The following is a 17,898-nucleotide window of genomic DNA, read 5'->3' as shown; positions in this document are numbered from 1 at the left end:
CCGCGCCCGGGAACCCTACAGAGTAAGGAAGGTCTGCGTGGCCTGCGCCTCCACGGGCGCTACCACACGAGCGCAGTGAGATGCTGGGAGACTGGGCGGATCGGCGACCGGTGCGTGGGGCCCGAGCGCCCCCTGGTGGCATCGACGGGCAACGGTTAGGCTGTCCCGCCGGCGAGCTTGCGTTTCCGCTGAAGAGCGTGAGCAGCCACCAACTGATCTTCTCCCACCCAGATAGAGATCTCTCGGCCAATCAGAGAGCCCCAGAGCCGTTCTCCCTGGAGTTTAGGGGCGTGGCCTTTGATTTTAGCCAATCAGGAAAGATTTTCATAGCCTCACTAATGGTAAGATTGGGAAGTGGTTTCTTTAGCAAGATGGCGGCGAGTGGTCTCCGCCGTGTTGCTGCTGCGGCGGCCAGCACCTCAGTGAAGCCCATTTTCAGTCGGGACATGAACGAGGCCAAACGGAGGGTGCGCGAGCTCTATCGCGCCTGGTATCGGGAGGTGCCAAACACTGGTGAGAGGCATCGGCGTACGCAGGGCCCCGAAGACAAACGCTCAAGGTCGCAGCTGTCCTGTCCTCCGATTGCTCTTGGGCCGAGCTGAGGTCACCAACTTGGACAGAGGCGACCCTGCGTACTTCAGGGGAGGAGGGTCACCCGAGCATTGGTGGACCGATCTGGCGGCGGCGGCGGCGGGGTCAGACCAGCCTCGCCCAGCGTCGTACTGCGCTTCTAGGTGCCCTCTGCCCTTTGGCTCCTATGTCCCGCCGTAATTCTTAACGAAACCCTCGAAGGGAGAGCAGGGACTGTCAGTGATATACTCATTTTGTAGGGGAGGGAACTGAGGCACGGAAAGGCGAAGTGACACGCCCAGAGCCCAGTGGTGGATCTGGAACCTAAAGTCAACTCGAGCGTTACAGAATTTATTTACAGACACCCGTAAGTTAACGTGTATTACCAAAGTGGCTGTAGGGCTTGGGTGATCATCTGGTTCCCACCAAAAAAGAAAAAGAAAATGAACCAGAGAATGGAAGTGACTTTCCCAAGGTCATTCACAAGTAAGTGATGCCTTTTCCAGTCTGTCCAGTGAGAAGTTCCTCCTCCCTCCTTCAGTCTCCCAAATCTTGCCCCCTATGTTGTACCTGCCCCTAGTCCATCCTCCTCTCCATGCCCTGAACGCCTGCTCTCTACTACGTCAGAACCCCTGCAATCACCCAGAGAACCAATCTGTTCACTTGATGGATTAAAATATAAGCTGCAGGGTGCAGAGACTTTGTTTTCTTATCTTGGCTTCCAACCCAGTGTACCTGGTGAAAGACAGGTTGGGGGAAATCCCATCTAAATTGTCCAGGGCAGTCAGTACACATGTCAGGGACTGAATATTTTATTTTGTTGATTTATTGTGTTTTAATGCAGACCATCTCTGCTAGTCTGAGAGGAAAGGTATTTTTAAGCTAGCTGGAGCACCATAGCCACTTCAGGTGCCACTTCCCTGCCTGTGTGTGAGGAGTAGAAGTTGGTGGTTGCCTCCAGGACTTGCCCCTTACTAGCTGTGTGACTTTGGGCAAGTTATTTCATCTTGCTGTGCCTCAGTTTCCTCATCTATAAAATGAGCATAGTAATAGTACCTTCTTCAGAGAGTTACCATATTAAATAGGTTAATACACTGCTCACAAAAATTAGGGGATCAGGAAATGTGCAGATACTCCAGTACTTTCAGCCTTTATAGTGCATTTTCACCAATGAAATAAAAGTTGGTTTTGCACCTTCTTTTGCATAATTGAACTTTCTTTGACTTGTTTGCTTTTTTGATGTTCTTGTTTAATAAAAGAAATCAAATGCTTCTTTTTTTTATCGCTTCACATTCATTTTGAAATATCCCCTAATTTTTGTGAGCAGTATATATCTGGAGTGTTTAGGATAGGGCCTGGCACTTAGGCACACATGAAATGTTGGGTACCACTGATTTTATTGTTTTTATCATCATTGTTGTTTATATGCTTACTAGCAGGAGCCTCTTTGCATAAAAAATGTTTTTAAGATTTTATTTACTGATTTGAGAAAGAGAAGTATCAACTCATAGTTGATTCACTTTAGTTGTTCACATTGTTTCTCGTGTGTGACTTGACCCATTATTTTGAATCCACGACCTGTGTTGATGCTCCATCCACTGCACCACCCACCACAGGTCAGGCCAAAAGTTTTTTGATGTTTGACTGCTTCACAGTGTCCCTGTTCTCAATTGACTTTTTGGGAAATTGCTGATGACCGAACTTAAACCTACAGGATACTAGGCAGGGCGATACTTGAGTGAACTACTGGTTCAGAAACAACAAATTCAAATACCTTCAGGGGTCAGGTGTATAATAGGTGTGGGGAATGACTGTAGCAAGTGTGTATGTATGGAGTGTGTATTTAAATTCAGATGTTTCAAAACATAATGTTTGCCTAGCAGAATATGTCTGTGGGTGCCCAGAACCTTTCCTTGTTACAGGAAGGAGCAGAAGGTAGGGAACAGTTGGAATTGATTTACACTGGCGTTTCTTAGCAATATTTGTGCTAGATAATTCTTTGTTTTGGGGGGTGTCCTGTGCACTGTAGGATGTTAGCAACATCCCTGGCTCCTACTCACTAGATGCCAGTAGCATTCTTTTCCTAATTGGGACAACCCAAATTCCCTCCAGACATGGCCAAATATTGTAATATTGAGGGGGCAGGGATAGCAAAGTCACCACTGGTTTGAGAACCATTGATTTAGACCAGACAATTCAGCAAGCCATAACTTAGGCTGTTCTGTTTGCCTCTACAGCCATTCTCACTGTTAGAGGGTTGTGTTCAGGGGTTAGGATGGGAGGAAGGAGCCTAGGACAAAGCTCTGGAATTTATCTAAGAACAAGAGTTCTTAACCTGGGAGGACAGGCATTCAGGAATCTGTGAACTGACATTGTAAGCAAAACTTTGCATTTGTGCATGTGACATTTTACTGAGAAGATGGGTTCATGCACCCAGTGTCCTGGTGTGTGGCTCAGGTCATGCTGAATGGGAGTGATTGGCACTAACTTCCTGGTATGCCTAGAGGCACCTGTTTTTTCTTCCAAGGTAGGCAGGAATTAATATAAAAATGCAAGAAAGGGCTATACTGATAGAGGGAAGATTGCTCATATTTCTTTTAAGAGTATCAATTATAAATTTAAAAACAAAATAGTAAACAACCTGGAAAACCCACAAGTTTGCCAGGGACCAATAGCATGACTTCGAGCAAGTTCTTATGCTGTTCTTGGCCTCAGGCCCCTTACCGCAAGTAGTAAGATTCTAAATTACAGGATTCATACTAGTTTGCATTTGTTTTTGTCTCTGTCTTATTGTCCATTTGTTTGCTGTTTTCTAAAATTCCTAATATGGTACTATAGTATTTTAACAACCAATTCTCTGGAGGGAAACAAGATTTATAATGTTTACCCTTTTCCTTGGTGTAAATACTCCCACCGTGGTTGATTTTAAGCTACCAAAGTGAAGTCAGTGAAGGCAGCAGATTTAGGAGAAATGTGTAGAACTGATTCTCTATAAGAACCTGCTCCAGCACACCACTGGATACTGAGTTCCTTCTAGTATGAGTGATCATAGTCCTATCCTCTCTGATAACACCTATGAAGCTGGGATGGGTGATTTCTCCTATAGATTTCTGTTAGTGTGTATCACTTCGTGGTTGGATCAGAAACATTGTTGTCTTTGCAGCTTGGCATGGTATTTTCCTTAGCTTTATTTTTTGTCACTGTCACTTAAGTTATGAGTATAGTTAAAGGTTCTTTATTATTCATTCTTTCAGTCACTAACTAGCTTTTTTATTTTAGGTGAGAGGAGGGGAGACTTCTGCATGCACCCCAACCAGGATATACCCACAACCCCGCCTGGGCCCAGTGCTCGATGAACTGAGCTATTTTTAGCACCTGAGGCAGAGGCTCCACAGAGCCATCCTCAGTGCCCAGGGCCAGTGCACTTGAACCAATCAAGCCATGGCTGTGGGAGGGGAAGAGAGTGGGAAGGGGGAGGGGTGAAGAAGCAAATGATCACTTCTCCTGTGCGCTTTGACCAGGAATCAAACCTAGGAGATCCACACACTGGGCTGACACCCTACCTCTAAGCCAGCCAAACAGGGCCTACTTACTAGCTTTCAGTAGTTTTAGAGATCATTGTGACAGTTCTGTATACCAGAATAGAAATGTCACAGGAATGACCACAACACAAAATGCCTTACTAAGTGAGCACACTGCTCTCCTTCCTCCACCACAGTGCTCACCCTAGCTGAAAGCCTTGTTTGTGCTATCCCCTCAGCCTGGCGGTCCCCTCTTCCATCTTTATTCCACCCACCACACAGGCCCTGTTTGTGCCCTTCTCATCAGCAAATCCACTGAAGGCTGACTGGCCAGGGATGGGAATACAGATGACTAAAACCTGATTTTCAAAAGATATCCATATGCCTCCTCTGAAGTTCCAAGTCATGGAATCTGTGCCACTATTTTAGGCAGTTATTTAATTAGAGATTGCTGAATATTGAGATTTCATGTTTGCATGCATGGATAGTAGTGCCTCCAATTAGAATTTAAGACCAAGAGAACATGACCTACATCATAACCTTCTCTCCTGGAGCTGCTGGCTGGATTGAAGCTGTCCCTGCCTACACAAACCCTCAGCAGTCTCCCTCAACTCTAAATTTGTGTGGTCCACAAACCTGTAGCACATCTTTTTTTCCCCCCAGAGACAGAGAGAGACTTAGACAGGGACAGACAGACAGGAATGGAGAGATGAGAAGCATCAATCATTAGTTTTTCGTTGCACATTGCGACACCTTAGTTGTTCATTGATTGCTTTCTTTATATGCCTTGACTGCGGGCCTTCAGCAGACCGAGTAACCCCTTGCCAGTGACCTTGGGTCCAAGCTGGTGAGCTTTTACTCAAACCAGATGAGCCCATGCTCAAGCTGGTGACCTCGGGGTCTCAAACCTGGGTCCTCTGCATCCCAGTCTGACGCTCTATCCACTGCGCCACTGCCTGGTCAAGCTGTAGCACATCATTTTAACTTAATTTCAACCCTTTATCTTTCACGAAAAGTTCCATAAAACAATAATGCAAACATTTACTGAGGGCTTATGCTTGCCAGACACTGTATCAAGCATCTCACATTGTCTCATCCTCACAACTCTGGAGTTATAGATGCTATTATTGTCCTTATTTCACTCATAACTAAATGCAGTCAGGAAAAGAGAAGTTAACGTACTAAGGATCACGTGGCTGACAAGTGACAGAGCTGGGATTTGAACCTAGGTGGTTCATATGCTTGAACTATGCTATACTGCCCTTCAAATGCATAGGCCTTATCTCCCCAAACAAAACATAAGCTCCTTGAAGGCAAGTGCCACATCTCACACTTCATATCTTCCAGCATGGAGTTTAGGAATCAGGCTAATACTTGAATGAAATGAATGGGCAACCTGTATATGTCTAATGACTATTGACTCAATATTTAACATGTTTTAACCATATAATTTCTACCATGAATCATCTTTTCTCTCTAGTGAACTTATTCCAGCTAGACATCTCTGTGAAACAGGGACGAGATAAAGTTCGAGAAATGTTTATGAAGAATGCCCACATCACAGACCCCAGAGTGGTTGATCTTCTGGTCATTAAGGTAACTGACCCTCCCTGACCAGTTTAAAAGAACAGCCAGCTAGTCCAGAGCTTTTCAGTCTTCCCAGATGAACATTTTGTTTCCAAGTTTAAAAAGCAACTTGCTGGCTCACCAACTGTTAGCTAGTGTTTCAAAGGAAAACCCATTAGGGTTTACATTTTATAACTTACAAAAGATACAGGAATGAAAGTTTGAAGTCTTCAACCTTTTCCCTAGAAGTTACTGCTTCACCTGGTTGCCAGCTTATAGCTGAGTCCTGTGTAAATGGGGTCCAACACTGGCCCTGTTCTGTCCCTGTTCAGTTACATGAGCATCAATGGGAAGGAGCTTTAGCATGTTAAGCAGAAATAGAAGTTAGGTCAGTCAAGTTAGGCATCAGGAGGCAGGCGCCTCTTGACCTGGAAATCTTTCCTCTTAGATCAGTTAGTGACAGTTAAAGAATACTTGAAAAGCCTGTCCAACACCTTATTTTCCAGATGCAGAAACTGTAGTCTAAACAGAATATGTTACTTACCCAAGGTCACTCAGGTCAGTGCCAGAGCAGAAAATAGAATCCTGGCCTTCAGTGTAATATGCCTTTTACTGGACCACTCTAACTAAAGACCTCTCCCTTCATTTGTGCAGGGAAAGATGGAACTGGAGGAAACAATTCAGGTGTGGAAGCAGCGGACACATGTTATGCGGTTCTTCCATGAAACAGAAGCACCAAGGCCAAAGGATTTCCTGTCCAAGTTTTATATTGGCCACGACCCATGAAGTCATTCAGTAGAAAGGTGCATGTTGATGTTTAAATACTCTCGAGTACAAATAAACTCAGTATAATAATGGTCACTTCACGAACCAATGGGAAGGTCTGTCTCTGCAGTCTCACTTTTTTTAAAATTATTTTTATTTATTCATTTTAGAGAAGAGAGAAGGGGAGAGGAGCAGGAAGCGTCAACTCCCACACGTGCCTTGACAGGGCAAGCCCAGGGTTTTAAACTGGCAACCTCGGTGTTCCAGGTCCACGCTTGATCGCTGCGCCCCACTGGTTAGGCCAGTCTCTCACTTTTTGCCTGAATAAGTGGGGCAGCGTTATACACACCACCTGTTCGTTCCCTTTTCCTAAAGCATGGGGTTTCCTGTAAACTAGATTGGATTCTCTTTCTCAGAGCCTCCACATGTCATGTCGGTAAACAGGAAGAATGAGACCATCTGTTCAGAAACTGTCACACTGGGGATGAGTCTGGATGACTTTGTTAATTTAGCTGTGTTTCTATAGCCTCTAGGATTGGATAGTTCAGTGTCATGGCACAGATTATCCAAAATGAGCAGCTCTTGCTGTTGGAGAGGGATGAGAGCAGCACTAAGAGGCACAGAAGTAGAGCACACAAGCTGGGCTATTTTTCCCTGGGTTTTGAAGAAAATAGCTGCTCAGAGGTCTACCCCCTCTATTTGCAACAAGCACAGGTCCTTAAAATGAAATTAACTTCCTACAGTTAGGCTCCCTACTAGGGACACAGATGTTCAGTGCACACGGAACAGAAATATTCCAATAGTTTTTGCAAATGGGAGTAGCTTTAACATGTTGACCCAGGTTAAAGAACTGATCTGTTTTTGCTTTGAATGGCCATCTTCTCTGTCCTGTCCCTAGACAGTCTTAAGTGCTGGGAAAAAGGATTCAGTATACACAGTCACCTGGAGGATTCCCAAATTTTTTAGTACCCCTTCATTATCTTTTCATCGAAGAAACCCAAGTTTTAAAAGAATCATTTTAATATTTTTCAAGTTTTAAACAACCAACCAAAGCTCCTATGACTGATTGCCATGTGACAATTGGGTAGTGTTACTCAACAGAAAAAAGCATGAGGCTTTAGTTAGCCTGTGCAGCTTTATTGAGGGAAAACAGTTTCTGTTAGGCTTCTGTAAATAATGAAAATAGGTCCCAAGCCCCCATAATTCTGGATCCATGGGGACCTGGAGATCCTGGGTTGTAACTCAAGAGGCCTATTAGAAAACAAACAGGAGACAAGAAACTATAACAGCTAAAGCCTACTCACTGCAAAATTCAGCCATTACTCAGTCATACATAGGTGATGTTTATCATGTTTATTCATCAATTGATCATGCTCAGTGGACAGCACATCTTAGGGAACCTCCCAGAGCCTGGGACTCTGAACTGTGATCGACCATGCAGGAGGCTTCACTGGAGTTGGGAGGTGAAGGGCTTTCCCTGGACCCTTCTGCTGACAGGCAAGTGAGAGAAGCTATAAGCATCACCATTTCTTAATTCAGTGAGGGCTTTCTCCTTCCTGTACTTCCTCCGTGACCTACAAGAAAGGAAAGCAGCAGTGAACTAGGCAGAAGGGTCTTTGATCCACATACTGAAACAATCCCACAGAGTGGTTCTACCAAACAGGACAGAGGCAGTTTTGAGTAAATTTGATTATTTATTCATATATTTACTAAGCATTCACCACAGAGCAGGCACTGGGGACCCAGAGTTATAAAAATCATGTTCCCCGCCAGCAAGAAGCTCATAACCTAGTAGACTTTCGGGTATGTGTGTGTGCTTAAACGCATAATACTAAATGTCACCACAGAGGTACTGGTCAGTCAGATGAAGGAGCAGTCACTTTCAAATGGAGGAATGTGGGAAGACTTTTTTAAAGAAAATGAAGAATTGGTAGAAACAGCAATGGGACATAGCCTTCCAAGAGGGAGAAACAATGGCCTACACTTGGGAGTAAGAGCATTGGTAATTCAAGAAATGGTGAATACTGGGGATAGGCTGTGGTTGCAAACATGGGAGATGAGGCTAGAATAATAAAGGGTGTGACAAGATCATGGCAAGACTTGAATACCAGACTAAGAAATCAGAAGTGTCCTCATCTATGACAGTAATGCAACCACACGGCACATATCAGAGCACCAGAAGTCAACACAAGAAAGTGCTGGGAGAACATCTGTGAGCAGCAGTGGCCAGGCTCTCTAGTGCCATGTACAGCTGTGCTGGTGCAAAGCTTGGTAACCACAGCTGGCCACAAGACCTACAATTTCTAAATTTCAATGTGGAGCACTGAATAAAGACTGGGGTGTTTCAGCAAAATCTCAACATTCACTCTTGTATAATCCTATGGTGTTTAAAAAAATTTTTTTTTCACCTATGCTTTTTTTATAAGGTATCTCTTCCCTAAATGGACCCTGTACCTTCCTGCTTCTTGTTATGAAACAGCCTTACAAGCTGTGGTCAGTGTGTAAGGCATATTAAATTGTTGAGAAAATTTGGGGACTAATGAGAAAGAGGGTACATAAAAGGCAAATGAAAAGGCTGGCTGGGGTCTAACCTGGTTAGAAGAGACCCCAGTGAATCTGTCAGTCAATAAGACAGTTTCCCTCATCCAACAAAGAAAAGGCAAAATAAAAACACTAGCCACCAAGTAGGCCAATTCATTAAAGGCCTGCACTTTTGCTTCTAGTGTCTAGATGCTGCCTGCTACCAGGCCAAGCTGTATCATCAGTTCAGACACTCCACCCCCTTCCTGCTCCTGGACCATGTAGAGGAATAGCAAGTCTTACCTGTTAATCGTCATCATCATCATCCTCTGGGACAAAAATGTCATGCTCCTCAAGTAGAGCAGCAAAGTTCTTGCTAATGAGTGTCCCAACATAGAGAAAGGGGATCACAATGGAGAACACACGGAGAAGGCCGAAGGACATCTGCAGAGGGTCAGAGCAGTGGCTGTGAGGTCCAGGGCCCACTATGGCAGGACTGCAGAAGGCCTGGCCCTCTCAGGGTCACTCCTTCTCATGGACCCCAGACCCATCATCAACAATTTGATTTTAAAGTCCTTGGGAAAATTCAAAGTGAAAAATAATAAGAAGAGATAAAGTGATTTTTATGACCATCAAAGTGGATACTGGAAAGAAAAGATAAATGCATTCTAGATATCTAAAAATTGGGACACAACCTGGTAATTATTTGCAGATACTTATAAACAAACAGGTGAGAAAGTACCAAGAGAGCTGGACTATGGAAATAAAGTTCAGTTCCACTTAAAGACACTAAGTGCCGGAAAATGGGTTACAAAAAGATGTACAGTGAAGAGATATTCTAGAGTTTTGTAAGTAACAGGTTTCCTGGTGACTGAGAAATTTGATTTCACCATATTAAAATTTAAAAACAGGTGTTTTGAAAAGTGAGCATATCTTTACAATGAAAGACTAGCTTTTTAAATGGACTGGGGTGTTTCAGCAAAATCTCAACATTTACTCTTGTATAATCCTATGGTGTTTCAAAAAAAATTTTTTTTCACCTATGCTTTTTTATAAGGTATATCTTCCCCAAATGGACTCTGTACCTTCCTGCTTCTTGTTATGAAACAGCCTTGAACTCACCTGTCTGTGTGAACTAGCACAGGCAGCCTTGCTTTTAGGACTTTTTAAATTCCCACACAATCCCTTAGGTATAAGAGGTTGTTCTCATTTAAAACCCCCAGGGTACTGAGGGCAGGTGAAGGTATTCAGTGGTGGTAAAAAATAGGACCTGGTGGGGGCTGTGCCAGCAGAAACCCTGGATTTAGGACCAAACTTGGCTGTTAGCTCTGGACACTAGCTTCTCCGTTCTGCCCACCCTTCTTCATTTGTAAAAACGATTGTTGTAACCCCACGAACACCTCTCAGGACTGCAAATCACAAGACTTAAGTACTGGGGTCAGAACTCATAAAGATAAGGCCAGTCCCACGTACACTGCATTTACAGTCCTTTAACAATTTATTTGATCCCATCAAATAAAAATAGCGCAGAGAGGCTACATGACTTCTCTACATCGGGCGTGTGAAGCTAAGTCTTCCGGCTCCGCAGATCTAGACACGGCGCTCTTCACGATAAACTAATTCAAGACGCCGTCTTTCTCAGTTCTTGCCCCTCCTCTTCAGTCTCCACACACCCAGCTCACACCCTAACCCGACCACCACTTCGCACCTGTCAAAATTAGCGTATTAGCGTAGAACTTTGTCTTCCGGTATAGAGGGATCGTGTGATTAGCCATTGCTCCTATCAATCATAGTCGACGCGCGCACACACCCAACCATGATTGGCCTCGGCGCCTTTGCCCCGCCTCCAGGCAGACACTCACTTTTACAGGTTTGGGCAAAATGGCGCCGCTGCGAGTAACGATGACTGACCTCGAGGGTACCAGGCTCCGACCTAAGCCGCCCCGTCCGGCGGAGATATCGCCATCTTTCTTCAAGCTCGGTCGGCTCCGGAGAGCCCCGGATTGGACGGGTGCCAATGCCAGCCAGCGAGCCACTCCGGACGCCATCTCCCAGCTCCGCTTGTAACACCAGCACCCGACCCCCAGCGCCCTGCCCCGGCAACGCCCTCGGGAAGAACGTTGTCTCAAGCCTCGCGAGGCTTTCAGGAGCAGACCAGAGAGCCAGCTTCACACTCGCGGGTTGCGCCTAGTTCCTGTTGCGTAGGAGGGAGGCATTTGTCAGGGGCCCGCCCGACGTCTTGACATCACAAAGACGACGCCGAAATCCCAGTTGCCCCTCATTCCAGATCTGGTAGGCGGGGCCATGAGCTAGGGTTGTCATGGGAACCCTTCAGCTTTTTATAATTGCTCTCACCCAGAGTTTGGCAGAACAACCTTCAGGTGATTGTTGAAATAAACTTTAGTAACCGAAATGAGTAATAAAAAACTCAATGTTTTAATCGTACAAAAAATACTGTAACAATAAGAAAGATAAAAGCCTGGAGTATCTATAAAACAAGATGCAGTGGGCTGTGGAGTGCCAGTATCCGGCTGGGAAGACTGCCCCTCTTCGTTGAAAACAAGCTGGGCAGGAACTGGTCTTGGGCCCTGGACCAGCATTTCAGCCTCCGGGCCATAAGAGGCTCCGAGCTGCAGCCTCTAGGCCTAGTTAGCTAAGAAGGGCCAGATTGTGTGTATTGGGGTGGGGGTGCTCTCTGCCCAGGCTCTGCATCTCCCATGCAGCCACTGCCACCATGCCCATAGGGCATCAGGCCAATCTGGCCTCTGGCTCTATGGAGCCAGCTGCTTTGCCTCCCAGAACAATCAAAAAAGAAGATACCTGGCCTGCTGGTGAGAATAGCAATGAGAGGGTCTTGGAAAGTACACACTGGGTGACAAGCAGGACTGTGAACAAGTTGCCAGGTAGTTTCAGGAGCAGGAACACTTTTTTAGGAGCCCAGGCAGGAGAGAATTTACCACAAGGTATTTGGAATCCTGTGCCCAGGCTCCTAGACTACCCAGAACCCCCACCAACACAAAATGGACTTTCCCTGGGGAGCCACAACTGCCCACCCACCTCCTCTTTAGCTTCCCACTTGGCAACTCCAGGAGCCGTCTGCTGGGGACCAAATGCAGTAAGGATTTTTGCTGACATAACTACCCCATCCCTCTTGGGCCAACATCCAGCACTATCTGTTAACAGGAAAGCCAGGGAAAGGGGGAGAGAGAATGGGGAGGGGGGCACTTTCTGAACAGAAATCCTTCTGTATTGGCTGAAGGTGATCTTCCAACAAAAGGCCCTTCCCAGATTATAGAGGAGGGCAGGTCACATGCCCAATCTTCCCACCACTCAGGAAAAACTGAGCCCCAGAAACCCCCGTAATGAAATAAACCCACTTTCTCTAATACTGTCAGTCCAAAGCCAACACTACAGCCAACTTCTGGTAGTTAAATGTACACAAAACCCATCCCCATATTGGAAACTGTGGCTGCGTCTGGCATATAGGTAAAAGGCAAGGTGGGCTATAGGCACATAATATTCCCTATTTTCTCCATTTCATTAATATCTCCTAAGAGAGGGGCAGTCCAGCAGTGTCAGGAGACTTGGGCCTCACTGTGTGACTGCTGAGCAAGCCACCTCTGCTCCCTGGGCCTCAGGAAATAAAGGGATTTACAAGTAATGATTTCTCAGTTCTCTCCAGGCACAAGGGCAGATCTGGAACTTAGAGAATCCCCCTTAAAATAAAGCAACTTTGGAAACGAGTAAATATCAAACTGTTGAAAAAGAATTGGCCCTGGTGTCCTGACCAGCAGGACAAGGGCAGAACCCAAAGGGCTCAGGTTCATGCCCTATCCTGTTCCTCACATTGTGGCTGGTTCCCCCGGGCCCTCTGCAGCCATCCACGCCTCAGCTCCAGGATCTCCTGGCCGTACCAATCGTGCAGGGTAGAGAAGCAAGAGGTCTCAGGGGATACAGGGCTCTGGCCCCTGCCTAGAAGAAGGCTGGCAGGGCCCTGCAACTCACATTCAGCCCCACCCCGCCCTGCTGGCCTGCTACTTTCTACTTCCACCAAGCCCTTAGGGCTGCAATCCTTGGAAAGGGTGTGGCCATTCTCTAGGCCCCTAGACAAGTGGTCTGGAGCCTGGGTCTTACAGCGGCTGGTAACAGCCTTCCAGGATGAGTGGCGATGCAAGGCCAGGCTCTGACGGGCATCACGCAACTGGTTCTCCAGCTCACGCACCACCAGGCGCATGTAGCCAAAGCTTGCCCGGGACAGTACTTTCACCCAGGCCTCCTGGGCTGCCGGTCCATCAGCTGCAAGCAGGTGTGGACGCACACCAGGGGCGTCAAAGCGGATGGTGAAGGCAAACTCCTCAGGAACGGGAGCTTCGGCCAGTTCTACTGTGCAGCCCTCTAACACCACCAGTCCCAGAGGGGCCCGGCCTTCTCGGCTCTCAAAGGAGAACAGCAGGTTGCCCTTGAGGACAAACCAGCATCTCCGGCCAGTGCCACTGGGGGTAGGTGGAGTCCCTGGGCCCCCCCAAGTGCGCAGGAAGCCCATGTGGTCTGCTGGGGAGTTGCTCAGTGCATAGTGGGTCACACTTTTCTCGTTCAGCTTCATGGCTCCCATAGGAACTGCAGGGCAAGAGAAGTGGCCGTTGATCAGAGAGTGAGGCAGCCCCTGTGTCCCTGTAGAAAAGAGTACTGGCTCTGGAGGAGACCTGGGCCCTCCGGCTTCTATTTACTTGCTCTGTGCCTTGAGGCTCTCAGTGGCTTCATCTGTGAAATGAGCTAGTTTCCCCTGCCTTTGTCTCAGAGGATTGTTGTGAGGGTCATGAAAAACACTGGACATCAGAGGACTCAGAGAAAAGGATAATGTGGTTGTATCAGACCAGAAGGTATGGTAGGGTTTTGACACAGCTTTTTAAAATCCAAAGAAACAGGCCAGCTGAGCTGAAATGGACCCCAAGCCCATAGAAACCATTGTGCTTAAACCATCCTCTAACTTGGGAAATCCTTAGTGCCAACCTTGAGGTCAAACCTCCAGGGCATGGCCATCCTGCCTCATGGAAAACTGAGGTCCAGAGCAATGAAGGTGAAATGCACAAAGTCCTATAGTCAGTAGAAGCAGAGCTTGATCTCCTGATTCCCTCCCACCTTCTAGGGGCAGGTCTTGGCAGTAATCTACTTACCTGCAGGGCTTGCTAGGCAGGGGCAGGGGTCTCTCTTGTCTGGCCACAAGGCTCAACCATTTGACCATGTGATTTCCACTGCACCTGCAAAATAATTCTCAAACCCAGTCAACCTATCCTAAATGATGAGAACTCCTAACTTGGAGACCCAGTAAAACCACCTCCTCCTCCAGGAAGCCTTCTCAGGTCTCTGATTATCCCCTACCAACCCACCTACCCAAGCCAGAGACTCCTAGGAGCAATTTAAGGGGCTGGGAACTATATTGTCTTTTTTTTTTTTCTTTTTGTATTTTTCTGAAGTGAGAAGTGGGGAGGCAGAGACAGACTCCCGCATGTGTCCAACGGGATCCACCCGGCATGTCCACTAGGGGGCAATGCTCTGCCCATCTGGGGCATTGCTCCCTTGCAACTGGAGCCATTCTAGCACCTGAGACCGAGGCCATGGAGCCACTCCCAGAGCCAGGGCCAACTTTGCTCCAATGGAGCCTTGGCTGCAGGAGAAGAATAGAGAGATAGGAGAAAGAAGAGGGAAAAGGGTGGAGAAGCAGATGGTTGCTTCTCCTGTGTGCCCTGGCCAGGAATCAAACTCGGGACTTCCACACGTTAAGCCAATGCTCTACCACTGCGCCAACTGGCCAGGGCTGGGAACTATATTGTCTTGACCTTCACTATTCATACCTCAGCGCCTTGCCCTCTGGTGCTAGTTCGGAGTTAAGTGACCTCATAGCTTCCAGGTTTTCCATTCTAGCACTTGTCACGCAGTTTATTTGTGGGCTTTAACTTAAACCACCTAATCTGCGAGGCCTACCCTGATCACATTATCTAAGCTGCTTCTGACCACCAAGATGGTCTAATACAAGAAGACCCAACCACAGCCCCCTTGTTTTCATTTTCTTCATCCCATAAAGATCTCCTTTATGTTTACTGTCCTGTCCCCAGCCCGAATGACTAGGCAGGGAATTGGCTTGGTTCCTGGTGTAATCCCACTATCCAGCCCCGTGCAGGGCACGGGGTGGTTCTCAGAAAGCATTTTTGGAAATAACTGGGAATACAACAGTGGACAAAACAAAGGCCCTCCCTCCTGAAGCCTACATTCCAGCAGGGGAGACACACTGTAAACAGACAAAAATAAATATTAATGAATGAACTAAAAATTATTTGACTACTAAATAACGTAAGGACCGGTGATGATAAGGGCTGTGAGAAAAATAAGCAAAGTCCTGGGATGGGTGAGGGGCCGTTCTAGAAGTGGAGTCCGCGGAGGAGTTGGAGATCCCAGAAATTTGCTGGAAGAGGGGTCTCACCTCGGTCCTGAGCCCAACACCTGAGAGCAGGGAGGGAGTAGGGACCCCACCGATCTGTCCCCCCTTGTGTCGTGCCTGGGGATAGATGCTCCCCTAAAACCCTCCCAGGGTTGCGAGGCCAGGACCGCACCGTTTTTCCGGATTCTTTTGTTGGAGGAATAGCGGGCTGGGGCATAGGGCCGACCCGCCAGTGGCCACAGCAGTGGGCCCTGAAACAGGGGTCGCTTCGCTGGGAGCACCAGGGCGCACGCCTTGGAGCCGGGGCGCCGCTGCTCTCTCGGTATCCCGGTCCGCGCAAAGGAACTCTCCCGCCACGTCTCTGCGGGCCACGCATTCCTGGGGGCCGCCTCCTCCCGGAGCCCGCCCGGCCCTCTCTCGCCTCCGCGCCGTGGAGCGCGCCAAAGCCCAGGAGGGTAGCCTCGAGGGCTGGGCTGCGGCCGCTCCCCAGGGCGATCCCGTCTCCGGACGCTGCGCTTCCGCGGGGCAGCGAGCTTGGCTGGGGGAGCCGGGAGATCCCGCCTGCGCAGCTCGAGTTGCCGCCCCCACCCTCCCGGTCCAGGACTCACCAGGCCTGGATCCGCGAAGATGCCCCTCGATCCTAGCGGAAGGAAACTGAGGCCCGAGAGGTCAGGACCTGCCTGAGCCACAGAGCTGGTCAGTGGTGGACAGCCTCGAACCTAGGGCCCCACCTCAGGCCATCCTCGGTCCTCAGACTCATCCACCCACCTCCATCCCCAAACTCGGAGTCCTCACCCTACTCCATTCCCCCTCTCCCTGCCCCGCCCACTTCTCGCCGAGCAAATACTGGAGGCCTAGCCCCGGTGCCTCCTCTGGGCGGGCTTCTACTCAGCCTGCAAGTCCTGGCCGAACTTCTTGGCCACTCAACTGGGTCCTAGATCTCTGCTTCTGGGGTTATCCATTTCTGCATGTGCCACTCCCGCTGGCCTGCAATCCACCCACCACCCCCGGGCTCTGCTGGGGTCCGGCCCAAGGGGTAGGCCTGTGGTGTGTGTTAGCTTAATATGATTTCAAATCCACTTGCTATAATCCACTTGTTTACGACCAAAAAAAGTTGCTTTGATGTAAGCATGAAGTCAGTCGTGTCAGGATGTCACCATTCTACATCTGTTGTCGTTGATAAGCAGTCAGCAGCCCAGAGGCTGATGGGCCCTGCTAGGAGCTTATTGTTAAGAAACTGGGAAGAAGCACTATGACAAGGGGATATTTACTATAAATACTGAGGGTGTGAGGACTATTTGAGAGTTTCGGGTCAGGTAAGGCGACTCTTCCGTGACTTAAAAACTCTCCAAAGACCCCTAAAATGTTTGCTCCTAGGAGTGGCCAAGGCGACTCTGGTGGATTGTGTTGTTAAACCTAGCAGCGGTCTCAGAAGTGATAATCCTCAGAGCAGCTCAGCCATGCCGGCTAACACTGGCCTCTTTGGTTCCCTAGCAACAGTGCTCTAGCAACGGAGACTTTTACTTTTGCGCCAGAGTGTTTCCTCATGTAAAAAGACACACCTCTTATTTAAAATAAGGGAAAAAGAAAATAAAGGTACACCTCGTATTAAATTTGGACCTTATTTCTTCACTTCCCCTTACCTGAAACAATAGTGTGATTAATCTGTCATTTGTCTGAAACATGTTATTCTTTTATTTGGTTTATTAAGAGATGTGCTTTTGGCTTGTGGAAGTATTATAATTCCCGCAACGACCTATGCTACCTAAATTGTTGGCAAAACATGTTGGTTCCCACCTCAGAGCTTCTCCCCTTGCAGACCTTGCAGACCAGAAGGCTCTTCCTTCAGCCCTACCCCTCAGCTCTAACTCTTCAGGGCTCCTTCACATCAATTAGGAATCAGCTCAAATGTCTCCTCCCTGACCATACATGTAAAGAGGACTATGTCGGGGAGGAAGAAACGTTCCTCTATCCTGCTAGATTCTTTCTGCTGGTCAAATAATTAAATTGACATGAGAAAGATTAACAAGAGAAAATAACCAAATTTAATTACATCCGTAGGTACAGGAACCCCAAATACATAGAAGTTCAGAGACAGAAAGGTGTAATAAGGTATTTATGACGTTCTGAGCTAAGGAAAGTGGTAAGAGGACTGGGGCTTGAGAGGGGAGGAGATCAATAATAATTTACAGATTGATAAGAAGAACAAGTGTTTGGTATTTTTTGGGGGGAGGGGTATTTTTCTGAAGTTGGAAACGGGGTGGCAGTCAGACAGTCTCCTGCATGCGCCCGACCGGGATCCACCCGGCATGCCCACCAGGGGGCGATGCTCCACCCATCTGGGCCATTGCTCTGCTGCATCCAGAGGCATTCTAGCACCTGAGGCAGAGGCCACAGAGCCATCCTCAGCGCCCGGGCCATCTTTGCTCCAATGGAGCCTTGGCTGTGGGAGGGGAAGAGAGAGACAGAGAGGAAGGAGAGGGGAGGGGTGGAGAAGCAGATGGGTGCTTCTCCTGTGTA

General features: G+C 47.8%; 3 protein-coding genes across 4 annotated transcripts; 1 reads left to right on the top strand and 2 right to left on the bottom strand.

Annotated features, from left to right (window-relative positions):
* The first annotated feature begins 343 nt into the window (after positions 1 to 343).
* NDUFA6 (NADH:ubiquinone oxidoreductase subunit A6) lies at positions 344 to 6,518 on the top strand. The gene is made up of 3 exons (XM_066358565.1): positions 344 to 513; positions 5,572 to 5,687; positions 6,312 to 6,518. The coding sequence occupies exons 1-3, from the start codon at positions 372 to 374 to the stop codon at positions 6,441 to 6,443; spliced, it is 390 nt and encodes a 129-aa protein (XP_066214662.1). The 5' UTR covers positions 344 to 371; the 3' UTR covers positions 6,444 to 6,518.
* A 1,242-nt stretch (positions 6,519 to 7,760) lies between these two features.
* Positions 7,761 to 11,138, bottom strand: SMDT1 (single-pass membrane protein with aspartate rich tail 1). The gene is made up of 3 exons (XM_066358564.1): positions 10,805 to 11,138; positions 9,246 to 9,386; positions 7,761 to 7,996 (listed from the first exon to the last, which is right to left on the bottom strand). The coding sequence occupies exons 1-2, from the start codon at positions 10,988 to 10,990 to the stop codon at positions 9,249 to 9,251; spliced, it is 324 nt and encodes a 107-aa protein (XP_066214661.1). The 5' UTR covers positions 10,991 to 11,138; the 3' UTR covers positions 7,761 to 7,996; positions 9,246 to 9,248.
* A 154-nt stretch (positions 11,139 to 11,292) lies between these two features.
* PHETA2 (PH domain containing endocytic trafficking adaptor 2) lies at positions 11,293 to 16,194 on the bottom strand. Of its 2 annotated transcripts, none has more exons than XM_066358563.1 (3): positions 15,987 to 16,194; positions 14,117 to 14,200; positions 11,293 to 13,613 (listed from the first exon to the last, which is right to left on the bottom strand). In XM_066358563.1, the coding sequence occupies exon 3, from the start codon at positions 13,552 to 13,554 to the stop codon at positions 12,766 to 12,768; it is 789 nt and encodes a 262-aa protein (XP_066214660.1). In that variant the 5' UTR covers positions 13,555 to 13,613; positions 14,117 to 14,200; positions 15,987 to 16,194; the 3' UTR covers positions 11,293 to 12,765. The 2 variants fall into 2 exon arrangements, with proteins under 2 accessions (XP_066214660.1, XP_066214659.1); XM_066358562.1 differs by having other exon boundaries at positions 11,293 to 13,559.
* Between the last annotated feature and the right edge of the window lie 1,704 nt (positions 16,195 to 17,898).

The sequence above is a fragment of the Saccopteryx leptura genome, chromosome 1 (assembly GCF_036850995.1).
Source record: "Saccopteryx leptura isolate mSacLep1 chromosome 1, mSacLep1_pri_phased_curated, whole genome shotgun sequence".
Lineage (NCBI taxonomy): Eukaryota > Metazoa > Chordata > Mammalia > Chiroptera > Emballonuridae > Saccopteryx > Saccopteryx leptura.
The sequence above is the reverse complement of the archived record's forward strand: the minus strand, read 5'-3'. Positions and strand labels throughout refer to the sequence as shown.

Bases quoted from the DNA above. Each gene is read 5' to 3' on its own strand.
- NDUFA6 (XM_066358565.1), top strand. From the start codon at position 372: ATGGCGGCGAGTGGTCTCCGCCGTGTTGCTGCTGCGGCGGCCAGCACC. The intron at 514-5,571 runs GTGAGAGGCATC...TTTTCTCTCTAG, and splicing joins TCGGGAGGTGCCAAACACTG to TGAACTTATTCCAGCTAGAC. The intron at 5,688-6,311 runs GTAACTGACCCT...TCATTTGTGCAG, and splicing joins TTGATCTTCTGGTCATTAAG to GGAAAGATGGAACTGGAGGA.
- SMDT1 (XM_066358564.1), bottom strand. From the start codon at position 10,990: ATGGCGTCCGGAGTGGCTCGCTGGCTGGCATTGGCACCCGTCCAATCC. The intron at 9,387-10,804 runs GTGAGTGTCTGC...GACCCTCTGCAG, and splicing joins TTTTGCCCAAACCTGTAAAA to ATGTCCTTCGGCCTTCTCCG.
- PHETA2 (XM_066358563.1), bottom strand. From the start codon at position 13,554: ATGGGAGCCATGAAGCTGAACGAGAAAAGTGTGACCCACTATGCACTG.